General features: G+C 36.1%; 1 protein-coding gene and 1 pseudogene across 1 annotated transcript; both read right to left on the bottom strand.

The window, feature by feature from the left end:
- Nucleotides 1-927: 927 nt before the first annotated feature.
- On the bottom strand, nt 928-11,033 carry LOC105060748 (heterogeneous nuclear ribonucleoprotein 1). The gene is made up of 6 exons (XM_010944577.3): nt 10,844-11,033; nt 10,715-10,755; nt 8,732-8,895; nt 2,305-2,404; nt 2,030-2,199; nt 928-1,750 (listed from the first exon to the last, which is right to left on the bottom strand). The coding sequence occupies exons 1-6, from the start codon at nt 10,894-10,896 to the stop codon at nt 1,247-1,249; spliced, it is 1,032 nt and encodes a 343-aa protein (XP_010942879.1). The 5' UTR covers nt 10,897-11,033; the 3' UTR covers nt 928-1,246.
- LOC140858038 (chlorophyll a-b binding protein 21, chloroplastic-like) lies at nt 6,100-7,161 on the bottom strand (annotated as a pseudogene).
- Nucleotides 11,034-14,246: the final 3,213 nt, after the last annotated feature.

Raw genomic sequence — 14,246 nt, forward strand, 5'->3', positions numbered from 1 at the left:
GTTTTCGTTAACAAATAATCCAACCAAGCAACAGAACATGGGGAAAAACAAGGGTAGAGAATCCCTATAAATCATTGTTCATGATAAGAACTTTGATAGAACGATGTATGTTACCAGCAGTCTGGTGGTTGTGACTTCACTAGCTCAAACTACTGAACTTAAAAAAAAAAAAAAAAAAAAAAAACACACATTTCCTAGAAACTTTACAACACAATTACTTTTCTAGAAAAAAAGTGAAGATTATCCAAACGATGAAGAAAACTTAAAGAAAGGTAGCAGACCAAAAGATTCAAAACTTTATCAAAAAACAAACAAGAGGGTGCAACTGTTTTTCCACAGACTGAATAGCACAGACATGCTGAAAATCGTACAGCGCACATCAAATATGAAGAGAAACCGGAGTATCAACTGGAGGGAGATGCCATTCTTGGTGGATGCTGATATTTGTTCGACACAGATGATCACTTACTGTTCTGTATGAGATCACCAGATCCTTTGTTGCATCATCTGTCAAGAATGAATCTCTAGGTCCACTAGCTGGTATCATACTCAAATGGAAACTCTTGTTTCCACTGTGCAGTGACCTAAATCACTGCCCTGCTCCAAAAAAAAAGTCGAAACTAGTAAACTACTTTGCACGTTCGCTATACAATAAAAGCCATTTCTTGGGAAGGGCATCAAAAAAACTTAAAAGTGAAAAAAGAAGGGAGGAAAAAAAAAAACCTTCTGCAACATACGCAGAACAAAACAGAAGCCACAGTCAACATAATGCTGCTCTAATGCTGCTCTCTAAAACATCTAAATTGAAATACGACGAACAGCTTTTGTTCAGTGGTTGATGCAGCTACCAAACCCAGATGGAAATTAGCATCATTCCAACATGTCGAAATTTCACACTATAGAATCTAGCTCTGCCACAATGCAAACTAAAGAACCAAAGGGCGTTTATAAAGGCCTAATAGATGCTATAGCATTCTACAGAGTGCATACCAAGCTACAGAGTCTAAAGTACCAAGCAAACGGAAAACACAACATAGAACATCTAGTTCTGGTCTCCAAACATTACATAACTGATAGCACTCTAATCAGCAAACTAGCAAGCCTGAGCTCAACATTCTGACAGACCCAGCTAGCATCTACTAGAAAGCATTTACTGAACCTGGCACAACTTTGCATCTCAGGAACTAGTGAAACCTGTAGTGACAATGTCTACAACAAAGCTTAACTGGAAGAAATGGCCTCTTTTCTACCTTGCATATGGGTGATATCGACCAGCACCACCACCATAGCCTGCCCTACTACCATACAGTCCACCAGAACCATAACCGGTACCTGAGCCAGAATCATATCCACCACCATAGCTAGAACCTCCATAACCACCAAAGCCCTCGTCACCACGCCCATAGCCACCTAAGCCGCCTCCACCATATCCCCCACCAAACCCTCCATATGATCCAAGGCGACTAGAGTAACCAAAAGAAGATTCTCCTCGGTAACCCCCTAATCCTCCACCAAAACCACCATATCCACCACCAAACTCACCGCCACCAGCACCATAACCACCAAACCTACCACCAAAACCTCCAGGGTTCCTATAGGAAGCTGGACCAAATCCTCCGCCACCAAAACTGCTATAAGAGTTGCCAAAATCACCAAAGCGATCACCAAAAGAACGAGCCCTAGGTTCACCACCATATGCAGGCGGCGGTGGGTTTGAGGCTTTCTTTGGTTCAGCCTTCTTGATCTCCACCTACAACAAAGCAACAGCATTAACCTAGTTCCTGTTACACAAACTGTCTAGTAAGCCTTGTCTGAGGAATATCTTTGAACCTATCATAACCCTAAACCTAAGAACATAATAAATCTAACAAAAAATAGTGATCTAACCAAAATTATATTAAGAATAATAACTGTATAGTATTCTGTGTTGCACATAAACCAAAATGAAACAGAATACAGTGCATGACAGGGGGCAAACCAAAATCGCCTTCAGTGCCATATCCTTCATATAAGGCTGCGAAAGACTCACCTGGGAACCAGCCAGTTCAATCATATTTCCATTTGCTAACAAATCATCTACAACTTGTTCAGAATCAAATATAATAAACCCAAAGCCTCGAGGGCGGTTGGTCGCATGATCGCGTATAATCTGATGATCTACCACTTCCCCATATTTTGAAAAGAAATTCTTGAATTCATCTGATCAATAGGTAAAAGACCATAAAGAATGAGCAGCAAACAATAGAAGCATCCAGGAAGTGCAAAATGTTTGCTCAAAAGAACATAATATAAAAACAAAATTACCTTCTGTAACTGTTGATGGAATCCCACCAACAAATATCTTTTTTGTTTTAAAATCCTTTGATTGCAAAGAGCCTTTTGGGATGGTTCTTTTGATTTCAACCTGTACATCACAACTCATCAAGTACCAAGTGTTTAAATATTTGAAATCACAGAAATATTACTTTACCTCCCACAACACAGCATCCAACACTAGCTACTGAAGTACATACATAAGAAACAAAATAGCATAAAAGAGACTTGAAGATGATCAAGCTAGAAACAAACTTGAAAGGGAAACAGGAAAATCTTAACCAGCAAATTTTTAAAAAAAGAAAAGAAAAAGAAAAAGGCATATCACAACACCCAATCAGCAAGCAGTATAGGCATCTTCCATTGTTTCAGTTGATGTGCATGAAGCACTTTATCATAGACTAGAAGGGTGCACCTAATTTTATCAGGAGAGGAGAAAGAAGCATGGACTTTGACATACAGGGATTCTAGTCAGTTGCAAGTACTCCCATCATCGAAGTTGTTGTCACCTAGTCTGAATCTTCACCTACAATCTCTTTCTAACAACAGTCAGTTGTACAATAACTTAATTGTCCTGCCGCTTAGTTATGTAACCCCTAGCATAGCAGGCCAGACTAACCTTCCAAATACATGCATTATTCAAACAATTCTGAAGCGTCATATTTCTAAGAGTTAATCAACAAAACACAACTCAACTCATTTAGTAGAATCAACAATGGGTCAAGGACAGCTTAAGGTAATCAAGGCAAAAAATTATACTCTGAATTTCACAACATATTGGAGATTAGTTGCACATGGCCATAATCCATAAGCACAAGTTCGTAAGGTAGCAGGATGAACAATTCATGACGACTTACTTGGTGCACAAACAAAAAGTCTTTATATACAAAGGCAAATACACTTCATCAAAGGTATTGCTATTTCAAGAGCAATTAGTCAAGCAGTTTAGAGAGAAGCAACATAACTGCAGGAAGCCATTATTTGAATCAAAAAAAAGCTCATGCTAGTAAAAAATCTAAGCCTTCAACATGTTAGATGTATGCTCTGGAAGCCAATCGGACTGACATATTAATTCTTTTTAGGACATAATTTCGTATTTGACCTAATTATTTAGGACAATTAGTCACCATTCATGTAGTGTATATGTCCATGAATCGTCTAATGAATTAATAAGATGATGACATATATTCTCAATAGTTGAGAATTTGAGACATGCATCATTAGTGGTTAATTCATAAACTACTCCCAACCATAGGATCATCACAGGGATGCTGATCGATCCAGATAGGTTGGTGCATAGATTGCTTCCTTATGGATAGATGAGTCTCGAATCTATAGTATGGAGACACTGAGCGAGAGTGCAGACACTTGTTAGGGAACAAAGATGCTGAGCGTGATCAACACGAGAAGTTACTTGAATGTCTACTCACTCGTCAGTGACATTCTCGATGCTGTAGTAGTGTGATTGGTTCTTTGATCTGCGGTCAACTGTTCATAATAAGATTGCTGTAATTTGACTACACCATAACTCTATCTCCTAGCCATACGGAGCATTGAGATATATGTTGGCTGCAGTAGATTCATTGTAAGAATAGGATGTGCATCTACATGGGATCTATCGATCTCAGTAGAAAAAAGAGAAGTTCTATGCGACTCGCCAGATCGAGTTTAAAAAATCTCTGATCAAAACAAGTGTGAATACTGAAAAAGAATTTTCACAAAAATTTACAAGTGAACTCGAGTCGAACCAATCATGCATATAACAGACGATGGGATTTAACGATTTTTCCATAATCTCCGTCTAATCGAGACTCACGATAAAAGAAGTGAATCATATGGTAACTACATCTAGAGGTTCATTACTTCCATTCTGCTGGATTGCCACTACATACTGCTAGATATCACCGATGGATCGTGAGACTCATCGAGTGTGGTCTTGATGATCGATGATCCTTGATAGGCAGAGCTGGAATGATTCCAATCTATTGAAAGAAATTTCAATAATATTTTGACGAAGATCAAAATATATCTCACAACCAGATAAAATAAAACCTATAGGATCACACACAAAAGAAATCCTGACTGATCGGAATGTCGAATAGCGATTTCAAATCGCAAAAGAATTCAATTATCAATTTGATTGATGATTGGACTAACATGTAAAAGTTACATGAAGGACTTACTAAGAGTCAGTAAGATATAGAAGAACTTAATTACAAATATTGCTAATTATTTGATTTGATCAAATAAACATTAAATTAAATCAGATCTAATCTGATTGGATTTAGTTTAATTTGGGTTTCCTAGTCCAAATAGGATTTGGACTTAATTCCTAATTGGGTTTGACTCAAACTAGATTCGAATTGGATTCGAATCAGATTGAAATTTTGTTAGAAAATCAGAGTCCCACCAGACTGGGACTCTCTCTCCTTATCAACACGCCCAAGAGGGACGTCCAACCAAATTTAGCATGGAGAAAGTGGGGCGCAAAAAAGATGGGGCGGTGGAAAGAGAAGAGTCCTCTTTTAAGGACTCTAACCAACCTCATACAAACCCTAACTAATCCCGAGTTAAAAGGGATAACATGGGGCACCTCCTTAAGGGATTACACGGTGATTTGAGAGCCTTTTGGGGTGTGCAAGAAAAAAGAAAAAAGGAGGATGGTGTGCAAAGGTTGTGGCGCACAAAAGAAGGATGAAAGGATGGGGCTCTAAGGTTGTTAGGGGCTCCTCCTTTCTTTCTTACAACCAAAAGTTCGTTGTTAAAATATCTTCTTCCTCCCTCTCTCTCTCTTTTGTCCAAAAATTGGACATGATTTTCTCTCCCCTTCTCCTCTATAGATGTCCAAGAGTTGGACATATCTTCTCCTTCATAGAAGAGTTGGACATGATTTCTCCTCCATAATCAGTCCAAGAGTTGGACCGAAAGAAAAAAAAAAGATCTCTTATTCTTCTTTTTCAGATCTTCCTCTTTCTCTTGAGAAAAGAGAGAAAAGACATCAGATTAAATCTGATTTCTTGATCCTCTTATAGATCTCTTTAATTTTCTTGAGAAGATAATCCAAAGATATCAAATATTCGACAATCCAAGGAGCGATTTCTGCAAGGAAGCTAGCACCCCGATGAGATCGATATCTCATGATCAGATCAGCCTCGTGTGGATATCTGTAGAGATCGAACACTTGTGCGGCTTCAAAAAGATCTTGAAGACATCCATAGATCATCAAATCGTAGATTCAACGGACCATGAAGATATCTATGGATCATCGGATCGCAGTGAAGATCTATCTATACAAAGATAAAAATCAAATTTTTATTTTTGCTTGAATCTTAATCTTATACATATGAAGATGCCTGAATTATGTTGATATATGATCTCCATATGCATGCTTGATTAGATTAGATTTAATTAAAAATTTATTTTAACATCGTTCTGATATAAGGTTGTCCTGGCATAACGAGAGTCATTATGTTGTATAGTTGTCCTAGAACGATATTGAAAATTTTTTGAAATTTTTTTTCGCTGCGTGTTTAAAATTTTGAAATCTCTACATGCATACCGAATCGCCATGTGATGGCATTTCCTAACACAACATTCATCAAGAAAAGCTGTCATCTCGTGAGCAAACCTCCACGTAATTAAAAAAAGATAAAAAGTAAAAAACCTCCTATATTTTATCCTAATTTGCAAATATCCCTCTACATCTTCAATTTCTACAATATCAACTCTACACTTTATAGATTGTTACAATATCCTCCACCGACCCTTTAATTTGAAAGAAAACTCACCGTCAGTGCCACGTGAAATATTATTTGGAGTTAGATAACTGATATGGCTTTATTTAATAATTTTAAAATGGAATAGAATGTATTGTGGACTTAAAATAGTCTAATGACTAAAATATCCTAGCTCCAATCTTAACATCATCCCTTTTTCCAATCCTTATTCCTATGACGGCCATACAAACCCCCACCAGTGAAGGAAAGAGAGAGAAAGAGAAAATAAGATGAAAAAATGAGAGAAGGATGGGCCACCATGGAGAACATGGCCAGCCTGTCGTTCTTGATCTCCTTCACTTTAAGCTCCGCATATGCCTCCGCATCATCGGCAAGGCCCAAGAGATTGAAGCTCCATCAGGGTATAAAGGGTCGGTGACCTCACCGACCAGCCCGCCGACGATGCGATACCCCTCAATGGCATATCCATCAATATAACTTGGCAGAACCAAATGGCCAGAATGCTCTGAGCACTGATCAAGCTCGATTGCCTAGGTAGTCTAGACCGTCCTCACTGAAGATCTGAGCTCCCACCTTGAATCAGACAACCTCACCAAACTTGATGCCATTATGGGCCAGCAGCTTCAGGAGACGCACCCGAGGGCACCGAGCATGGCCCACTTGCAATGGATGATCTTGATCTCCGAGTTCTTGGTGAAGGTCTCAAGGTCAGTCGAGAGGCCGAGGGTGTCCCACCAACAATCGTCGAGGAATTCACCGATCAGGTAGGACGAAGGCTCACCGAAGAAGGGGCCGAGGTACTTGACACAGTCGAAGCCATACCACAGGCTATCGAAGGAGACAGGTTTGGCGACAGTCTTCCACATGGTGACTCTGCCATTCCCGAGGATGGGAGAGGCCGAGGGAGCAAGCTTCATTGCCTTCATTCCTGCACCATCACCCCCATCTCCCTCTTCTCCTTCTTTCTTCATCTTATTTTCTCTCTCCCTCTCTTTTCTTCACCAGCGATGGTCGGGGGGTCGCTGACTGGGGCTGTACAGCCATCATAGGAAGGAGGGTTGGGGAAAGGAATGAAGTTAAGATTGAAACTTGGATATTTTAGTGATTAGACTATTTTAAATCCACATCACATTCTATTTCATTTTAAAATAACCCAATAAAGCCACATCATCCATCTAACTCTAAATAATATGCCATATAGCACCGACGACGAGCTTTCTCCCAAATTAAAGGATCGCTAGACGATATTTCAACAATCTACAAAGTATAGGATTGGCATTACTGAAATTGAAGATGCAAGAGGATATTTGCATATCGGGATAAAATGCAAAGGTTTTTGCTTTTTATCCTTAAAAAAATGAAACCGATGTCTGATCAAAGTTTTCTTCTCTTTGTTATACCCAGTCTAGTTGAATAATGGTTTTAGTTTCTAAGCATTGAAGTCCAAGAATAAGTAAACTTCACAAGATCTGTCACTTTTACTGGAAAATGCAATCTAGTTATAAAAATAATGGGATTATATATCCTAGCAACATTCTGTATACATGTGCATAGAACAAGTTGAGATTTTCAACAGAACTAAGATGCACGTAACTAACACATATAAAAGAGTTGGCAATCCATGAAATGCCAAACTCAGAAAATAATAAATATACCTAACATTAATAGAAGATCAGGCTACTATTATATGCAAATTGCAGTTCATAATGCTACAGAAAATAAGAGATATGTTGTTTCAAGATTTGTTTTATCATACATAAATGACCTATCAGAGGAAAAATACAAATAGTTGGAAAAAAGAGCCTAACGCAAACAAAAAATATAGAAACTAAGGGAAAACCCATAGGGTTTCATAGAATCCACATTGAGAAAAAATTCTATTCTTCAACCAAAGAAAATACATTGTTAATTTCGTAGGGATGGCTTCTTCATTCATAAAGCAATCAAAATAACTCCTAAATTAGCTAGGACACTTGTAGAACATTTCCCAGCCAATCCCATGCTGCTTAGGACTCCTCATACAAACCAAAAAAACAAAAAGACAAATAAATATTTTCTTAAAATGACTCAAACTGACTGCAATCCCGTTTTTAAATGTTCATGACAATTGCCAACACTTATAACAACTAAACTAGCTAAACTCATAACATAAAACTCGTCAGACTTAAACAGCTTCCAAACAAGTACTCTCATATCACAAACTGAGATGTGTAACTCAAGTTATGCCTCCAAATAGACAACGGATTCCTAAAACCTGAAAATTAACCATGTCCCTAGAAGCTCCTAATTGAAATAGGATTTCTTATTTGCATCATAACCAAGTATATGATATCATAACAAAGAAACAAGCATCTGTTAACCATTTAACATTCACCTATAAATGTGACAAAAGTTACAACCAATTATTACACTTCTTTGTATTAGAAATGCAGGATAAATAGTAGAAAACTATTAAGAAGTGATGGAGGAGATAATTGATAAGATTCATTTAAACTGTCTGAGCATCCAATATGCAAGTAACTTTATATATATAATGAAAATGCATCCACATGAAATTTTGAGGGAAGCAAAACATGTTTTCCACCATACCACTAATTTGTCAACTGCAAAGCACCACAAATAATAAATTAATAATTGAAGCAAACTAAATATAACATTCTGAGCTTACAAATGGCATTTACCTGTTTTCCATTGATTATGTGGGTATCCTCGATTACTTTATCAACAACTGAAGGATCAGCATAGGTGATGAAACCAAAACCCCTTGGTTGAGATGTGTATTTATCTTTCATTATCACATGATCTATAATTTTTCCATACTTCCCAAAATGCTTCGTAAATGTAGCTGTTACGGGGAAACAAGCCAGTGCAATTTCAGTATAAACTAGAAACATTTAACCTGACATTTCAATATTATGATAGAAGTCTTATACAAATATCAAAAATTACTCATATGCTAATCCATGCAAAACATAATAGGTAATACAACATAATCAAGAGAAAACCATGAAATCCACAAAGTAAAAGAATATAATATTCATAGAACCAGCCCAAAAATTTAAAATAGGCCTCATTGGGTAAAAACATAGAAACTATGACCTAGCCATGGTGAATGGCCAAGAAATTTCATACAATGGATTATTATGTGTCAAGGATATGGTACAATGAAAAAGGGGGAAATGTAGCAATTCAAACAAAAAATCACAATGTCAATTAAGTAAAAAAAAAATCTCATGGAGTGTTTCAAATCTAACAATTGTAAATAAAAAATATCATTTATCTATGAAACACATACATGGACTCCACCCTACATGGACATACAGAAAATGCAATTCCTGAAATTTAAAAATTAAAAAATAAAAAATAAAAAGAAAGAGTGGGATAGGATATGGCAGGAATAAAACACCATAAGTATTTTCTTTTACACAGTAAAAAAAATTGCATGTCATGAACATTTATATTTGTATGGCTTATTAGACATTGCATAGTTCATGACCTTCAACACTCTCCTTCCATAATATCTCTCTCTCTCTCTCCAAAAAGGCACACATGATGGTGATCACAGTTTCAAGCTAAGAGAACTAGAGAAGAACTTCCAAATTACAAGAATATTAAGACACACGACATGAATGATAAAAAGACAAAATAAATTGCAACCATACAGCAATAGTGAAAAATGCCTTGGGCTAAAATAGAACTAGGCTTTCCTATAAATTTTATAAGAAAAGAAAAGGAAAAAAAAAAAAAAGGATGTAGGGTTATCAACAAACAGAAAGCATTATATAACTAAAGTCACTGGAAGGAACAATTTTAGAGGACTGCATTGGACACGAAGATTTCAGCCTCCTGATGAGAAGAACAGAAAGAAACAAATCACAACAGCAATGCCCAAACATATGCTTGAAGCTTTTTAGGCTATCATGTCCTTGGTTGTGAGTATACTACAGCAAAGAGGACCAGAAGGTAGGTGAGATCCTCAAAATTGCAACAAACAAACCAATGGATGCGATGGTGATATATAACCACACAAGCACCAGAGTTGCATTGAGAAAGGAGATAAAAGACCCAGGAGTCTTGGTTCATCAAATATGCTTAACAAATGACTAACATTGAAACAGGGTTACAAAGGCAGTAAAAGCATTGTATCAGGAGAAAATGTACTAAATTCCAAAAAAAAAAAAAAGGGAAAGAAAGAGTACAAAATTTCACCTTTCAGAAAGATGGTCACATCACTAGAGCAGCAGAAGAAGAAACAAGAACCAAACACAGGCCAGATTTGTGAATAATTCTACACTCGCGATATCTAAGTGCGATCAAGGAAGAAAGACAACCAAATTAGGAATGACACAACTTTAGGACAATTAATACCATCTAAGGTTTTAGGGCTCAGCAACACGCATCCATCCCGAGGACAGGCATAAATTTCGATTAAGAAACAATTAACCGAAGAATCATACCACAACATAAAAAGCTAGACGCACCTATAACATTTCCAAGCTTTCATTTTTCTCAAAGAATAAATAATTATGAGAAGAAAGTCATATGATACGATGATGAAAGGAATAATAGCAACGAATCCCAACTGTTTGGTTAATTGGAATAAAAAGAGAAAACTTTATATGAAAGAAACCCTAGAGGAAAGAGGAACGGCACAGGAGACTGACCGATGCTCGTATCCTTGGGAAGTCCTCCGACAAAGATCTTTCTGCGATCAAAAAAGTAGATTTAAGAGATAAAACGAGGATCGAAATCTTTATGAAAAAAATAAACGATGAATCGAATAGAGATCTCACCCAGGGCTGGCTCCATCGTGCTCCCTGGCCTTGGCGTCGTTCCTGGAACCCATCGTGGCCCGCCTCCCGCGGATCTCCGGAACCGAGGCTAGGATTTCTTGGGGGAGGGGTAGGAAGGTGCCGAGATTGGAACTCAGGTCTTCGAGGACTTGGGGAGAGGCTTCGAGGCGGATGGCGACGATCTCTGACGTGAGTTATATTTCGTTCGAGTTGTAACCTTCCATCTTAAGGATGTTGAACCGTCGGTCGTCTGGATCGAACGGTCGTCGTTATAGAGGCCTTACTGGTGGGCCGGTGGGTCGATGCGCTGGTACAGTGGGAGAAATGCAAAGGTTGGTATAGAGAGTAATTCTTTACGCACGGCATGCAATATAACACATGCTTCAATAATATTAAAATATTATATAATATATTTAAATAAAATAAATATTTAATATTATTTAATATTTTATTTTTTTAATTTTTAATAATAAAAATATTTTTTTATAAAAAAAATAAAAAATAATATTATTATTTGTATGGCTCTTTATGAATATATATATATAACATCCTAAACAATATATATGACATCCTAAACAATATATATGATTTTTTATATCTTTATGATATCCTAAATAATATATATAGCTTTCGAACATCTTATATGAATTTTTATAAATATACATGACATCCGAAATAATATACATAACTTTCTGTGAATATATATAATATTTTAAATAATATATATGACTTACTAACACTTTATATAACTTTATGTGAATATATATGACATCCTGAACAATATATATAACTTTCTGATGCTTTATATGACTTCCCATTAGAATTATAACTTTCTATAAATACATATAAAGAATAATATACATGACTTTCTGTGAATATATATGACATCATAAATTATATAAATGACTTTCTAACATCTTATATGACTTTCTATGAATTTATATATGACATCCTGAATAATATATATAACTTCCTGATACCTTATATAACTTCCTGTGAATATATATGATATCCAGAACAATATATCTAATAGGAAGTTATATAAGACATCAGAAAAAGATTTTTTTATTAAAATAATATTTAATTTTATTTATTTATTTTATTATATCTATTATATATATTTTAAAAATATTTTATAATTCTTGTATATTAAGAGAGATCTTTTTTAAAAAATTATTTTGCATATCATGTTTATATAAAAAAAAGATTTATATTTTTTATTTCTGTTTTCATAAAAATCAGCATCATGTAAACTGTTTGGTCACCAATGGTCTCTTTCACCTGCTGAACATCTCTAACATCATGTCTTACTGACCTCCAGTCCGTCTTTTAAAGGTCTACACTCGCGGCCATTCTCCTCCAGCAATTTCTACTTCACTGTCCATTTTAACATGAATCATAGACCATTATAAATATGCGTTGGATTGGATGATGAAACGAAGCTCCGGAACTTGGAAATCACACGAAAAATAAACAAATCTGAAAGTGTTCAATGGCATATACATGGTGGTATTCCATGTGCCATATTTAATCATCCCTGCTTACACTACCATCAAACCTTCACCTGAGATTCGAACAGACCACTAAATCCAAGACTACAATTAAACCTTTCCACGGGACTCACAAACTTATCAAAAAAAAAAAAATGATGCATTAAGTAGCACTTGTGATCCCCTATTCGGCAGCTCCAAGCCTCCAATCGCATCCCATTAAAACTCGATGAAAATTTTATACCCTTTACTCTTATATATAAATACCCAACGCAAAACCCAAGCCTCCCACGTGATTGAAAGCGCTGAGATGGAACAAACGTAGGGAAGACTGGGGAGAAAATATTGGATAAATATCCAACACAAAATCCAAGCCATCCTCCACGCTTCTCTGTTCGGCCACTCCAAGCCTCCCATCAGCGCATCTCAAAGCTCCTCCGAAATAAAAAATTCAAAGAAAGCATGAGAGAATATAGAAAAAATCAACAAAAATAAAAAAAAATAAAAAAATTAAAAGGTAAGTTTTTTTCATCGTCTAAACTTTCCTGTTAAGCTGCTCCAAGCCTCCCACCCGATTGAGATAGCTGAGAATGAAAAAAATAAAAAAGGTTTTAAGAGCTCCAAGCCTCCCACATAAATTGATTTTTTTTTGTTGTTTTGTCTTCTTTTTCTTTTCATTTCTTTCTTTTTTTTGAAGATCTATGGGAAGGAGAGCACTTGAGGGAGATCAAAAGGGTTTCTTAGGTTCCGATTGCAGTTTTGTCTCAAGCATATGGGATTGTGCAAGTTGTGGTGGTGTGAGTTGGTCCCTTGAGGTTTTGAGAGCTTCATCTTGATTTTTTTTTTTTTATCTTTTGAATTCTTTTTCTTTTCATTTCTTTCTCTTTTCGAAGATCTGTGGAAAAGAGAGCACTTGAGAGAGATTAGTGGGGTTTCTTAGGTTCTGATTGTGATTTTGTCTCAAGCATATGGAATTGTGTGAGGTGTAGCAGTGTGAGTTGGTCCGTTGAGGTTTTGAGAGCTTCATATCGCAACTCCTCTCATGACTTTATCAATTCCCTATCCACCCATAGCCATCTCTCCGAAGCCTTCATCACCTTCTCTCTCTTCCTTGGCCTCCACTTCTTATCCCCACACCTCCTCATTCGCCCCCTCACCTCCCTTCTCTCCAACTCCACCACCTGGAGAATCCTTCCCCATGGCCAGCAGCTCCATGCTCTGGTCCTCTGACTAACACTTGAGCTGTGGTCAAAGGAGAGAATATTTTTTTTATCCATGTGGCTCCCTCCTATTTTTTCCAAAACACTACGTGTCAAACGAAGCTTCTCCATTGAAAAGCCTTCATTTTAATATATATATATATATAGTTATATTAGATTTATGATGTCATATATATTGATAGGAAGTCATATAAAGCATTAAGAAGCTATATATATTATTTAAGATGTCACATATATTCATAGAAAATTATATATATTGTTTAAGATATCATATATATTCATAGTAAGTTATATGCATTAGGAAGCCATATATATTATTCAGGATATCATGTATAATCATATGAAGTTATATATATTATTTAGGATATCATATACATTTATAAAAAATCATACAAGATATCAGGAAGCCATATATATTATTCAGGATATCATAAATATATAGGAAGTCATATATATAGTTCAAGACATCATATATATTCAAAAAAAATCATACAAGGTATCAGAAAATAATAATACAGTTTCTTCTTTGTTCTATAGAGGAAAGGATATTTTTATCACTGAAAATTAGAAAAAAAAAATTGAGCAACATTAAATATCTATCTCATCATTAAGTATGCTATGTGCTCCAATATAATTGGACAGTGTACTCCACGTCAATTTTATTACACTGTACGTGATGCGCAAAGATTTTTT

The sequence above is a fragment of the Elaeis guineensis genome, chromosome 1, assembly GCF_000442705.2.
Source record: "Elaeis guineensis isolate ETL-2024a chromosome 1, EG11, whole genome shotgun sequence".
NCBI lineage: Eukaryota > Viridiplantae > Streptophyta > Magnoliopsida > Arecales > Arecaceae > Elaeis > Elaeis guineensis.